General features: G+C 37.2%; 1 protein-coding gene across 1 annotated transcript; it reads right to left on the reverse strand.

Annotated features, from left to right (window-relative positions):
* Positions 1-1,753: 1,753 nt before the first annotated feature.
* Positions 1,754-2,893, reverse strand: LOC131650122 (uncharacterized). The gene has a single exon (XM_058919851.1). The coding sequence runs from the start codon at positions 2,891-2,893 to the stop codon at positions 1,754-1,756; it is 1,140 nt and encodes a 379-aa protein (XP_058775834.1).
* Positions 2,894-3,787: the final 894 nt, after the last annotated feature.

Below are 3,787 nucleotides of genomic sequence, written 5' to 3' on the forward strand. Positions count from 1 at the left end.
TCAAAAAAGAAATTAAGAAGGTTGTCTGGAATTATGATAGTAATAAAACTCCTAGTCCAGATGGCTGCAAAATTAAAGAAGATGTTGGGAAACATAATAACCAGAAGCCAAACAACTTTCATCCATAATAGGAAAATGTTAGACTGAGTAGTGATGGTGACAAAATCACACATACACACACACACACACACACACACACACACACACACACACACACACACACACACACACACACACACACACACACACACACACACACACACACACACACACACACACATATATATATATATATATATATATATATATATATATATATATATATATATATATATGGAGCATATCAAGTGAGAGCAATTTTTAAATGAGAGATGAGAGGAAGAAATATCAAGCCTTTAAAAATGCTCTCACTTGATATGCTCCCTATATATATATATATATATATATATATATATATATATATATATATATATATATATATATATATATATATATATATGTATATGGCTAGAAGAAAGGAGAAATGCCTTCTTTTATAAATATATTTTGAAAAGGAATATAAAAGCAACAAAGGGGCTACATTTGCAAGTTCTCCGATTTGCAGACAATAAATTTTCTTAGGAAGTGGTAAGTTTAAGGATCTTTAGAGCTTTAAAATTATACTCAGAAGTTTTGAATTGGTATCAGAATTGAAAATAATTTTACACAAAAGATATGGAGGAATTATCTTCAACAGAGCAACGTCTTCCTTCTTATGTTTTAATTTAGAATCCATTCCTTTCAAATTTCCGGGCCTGCCTGTTGGAGTTAACCCATGTAGATGTGCTACTTGCATACTAATAATTGATAACATGAGGAAAAGTTTGCATCCTAGAAAAGTTTTGCTTTACAAATAATATAACTTGTAAAGTTGGGAATGGAGAAGTAGTTTGATTTTGGGAAGACACGTGTGTAGGAACTTGTCATTTTGAAAAATATATGTCCTACCTTGTATGAAGTGGATGGCATTAAAGAAGACGAAATTTCAAAATTGGTAGCTTTTATCAATGAAAAATGGATGTGGGAGTTTCGCTGGAGTCAAGATCTTGACATCAACCTTGGTGTTTCTGAAATGGAATTAAGAGACATTTTAGCTACTATATCTATTCATGGGAATAGAAGAGAGAATTAGAATTGGATACCGAATAAAGTTAACGGATTTAGTGCAAATTCTTACTAATCTTTACTATTAGATGTTGAGGATCATGGTAGTGTTCATTGATAATATTCTTATTTACTATTATTCAGAGGAAGATCATGCTAAACATTTGAGAGTTGTATTGTTGCTGCCTCTATTTATTAGCAATTGTGATGGGGGTTGTAATAGCCCGAGCCTTCGGCGTTCCCGGCACTATTACCTCACGATCTTCTCTACCCCCCTCACTAGTAGAGTTTTTGCCTTTCGTGGGAATCGAACCCTGTACCCTGGGGTTCAAGTACCCTGGGATTACCATTACTATTTCGTGGCAAGGAATACAGTAATGGTAATCCAAGTAAATCATTTTTAATCCACCACATTAGGTTCCCATTTTTCAACCTCTTTGAACCAATGATAAAGCCGATCACCTCCCATTTTCACTAAAGCTTTTTTCTCCCCTGGCTCTCTATCTTCAAGAAGGCAGAGGTATGATCCCAAAGGTGTCATATTTTTTTTCAATAAGCAATTGATTAAAAGAGCAAGCACTAGGGGTGCAACCCTTACAAACCGGAACGCCTAAATAGATTTGAAGCAATCCAAAGGAACAGTATACCAATCATAGAAACTACAGTACCTAATCGGATTAGAACTAGCTAACCAACACCAAGAAAGGAAGATAACATTGTAAAACACCCTTTCGAAACTATACGCAATTTTTTTAAAAATCATTGCGTTCCTCATATTCCACAAACTCCAAACCGAAGCGATCCAAATAGAAGTGATATTCTTCCTAGCATTCACCGTTTTCACCTTCTCCACCACAATGTCAAGCTTCAGAAATTCTTCTAACGAAAAAGGGAGATCCTCCCCTAGCCACAAATAAATTCGCTTCCACAAATACTTCGCCACACCACACTGAAAAAACAGATGAGAGGAGGTCTCTAAATGGTTCCTGCAAAATTCGCAATAGAGAAAAACAGAAGAATCAATAGCTCCTCTTTCACTCAAGGAGATTTTTGTGGGAAGTCTATTTATGCACACCCTCCACAAGAAAGTATGGATTTTAATCGAGACTATCGAGTTCCAACAAGACTTGATTAAATTCAGCGTAATTGGATGCCATGCAGCCTCTTTGCCATTCGCAATCAGTAGAGAGACACTTGCCACCGTGAAGCGGCCATCCGAGTTCAGTTTCCACTTGAATTCATCAAAGCCATCCTTCTCAAAAGTTGCCGACTGCAGCATGGAACAGAGTTGCTGCCACTGCCCAGAAAAGGAGGAAGAAGCCGCTGAAAACAGAGCCAGATTCTCTTCATCAACAATACTGTCATACAACCAAATAACAGAGTCGTTATCCCACGAAAAAACATCAGCCACCGTGCTGAAAATGTTCACACAGGCTGCAAAAATGTCCGGGAACAGAAAGCTAAGAGATTCTGCTGCCAGCCAAGAGCCGAACCAAAATGAAACCGAGTCACCTTTTTTGACAACATACTGAATGCAGCCCGAGAAACCCTCCTCACTTGGGACATCCTTCACATCATTGTTTAAGACATCCCTCCACCAAAAAGAGTCTTTAGAACTAGTAGCCCTCCTACCGTAAGCCAACACTTTAACTTTCGGTTCGCGATATCTTAACAACAAGACATCACTCCAAATAGCTTTGTCCTCCGTAAGAATCCTCCATTTCCACTTGAGAAGGAGGGCTTTGTTCATCTCCCCCACATCTTTTACTCCTAGGCCCCCTTTCTCTTTGGATTTGCAAACCGTTTGCCAATTCACCAAATGCACACATATTTTATTCGCCTTGCCATTCCAAAGGAAATTGCTAAGAATACTTCTTATCTCGTTTACAACTAACCCCAGAGCCTTGAAAAAGGAGAGAGTGAAACAAGGAACGGCATTGAGCACCGAATTAATGAGCGTAACTCTCCCGCCAATTGAAATGTTTCTACCTTTCCAATTTGAAAGTCTACATTTTATATTGTTAATCACCCTCGGCCACGTCTTTTTTCTTCTAGGATTTGCACCCACCAAAATGCCTAGAAACAAGAACGAAATATCTCCTTTTTTGCAAAGGTGTCATATTAACACCAAAATAAACCACCATGCCAAAAGAATCTTGAATATTATAGGTCAACCTTGGATTTTCAACCGCACCAACATAATCTCTCTTGAACCTATTTAGTACATCTTCATCTTCAGTATTAAACTCTAAGAGCGTGTCTAGCAGTCCGAACATAGGCTGAATCTAATGATTGGTATTTCCAACGACATTAGCATCTGATCTAGAGCCTTTGAAACCCATCCTCTATGTCTCACCATATTCATGCCACACCTTCTTTACCCTCTCATCTTCACTGTTCAACACACACATGTAACACCCGTATATTTTAATTTTTAATTTAAATGGAAATTTAATTAATAATTAGAATTATATGTGGTTTGTGGGATTTAATTGGAAAAGGATGGTTTATGGTGTTGGGCCATGTGTGATGTTAAGGAATGAGGGGGTGTTATGTTAGTAAAGGCCCTATTCTAATTAAAAGGTTATTTTATAAAATAATAAGGAATTGGGAATAAGAGAAAGGAATGTGAAAAGAGTTTGGA

The sequence above is a fragment of the Vicia villosa genome, linkage group LG2 (assembly GCF_029867415.1).
Source record: "Vicia villosa cultivar HV-30 ecotype Madison, WI linkage group LG2, Vvil1.0, whole genome shotgun sequence".
Lineage (NCBI taxonomy): Eukaryota > Viridiplantae > Streptophyta > Magnoliopsida > Fabales > Fabaceae > Vicia > Vicia villosa.

Coding starts and splice junctions, on each gene's coding strand:
- LOC131650122 (XM_058919851.1), bottom strand. CDS start 2,893: ATGAACAAAGCCCTCCTTCTCAAGTGGAAATGGAGGATTCTTACGGAG.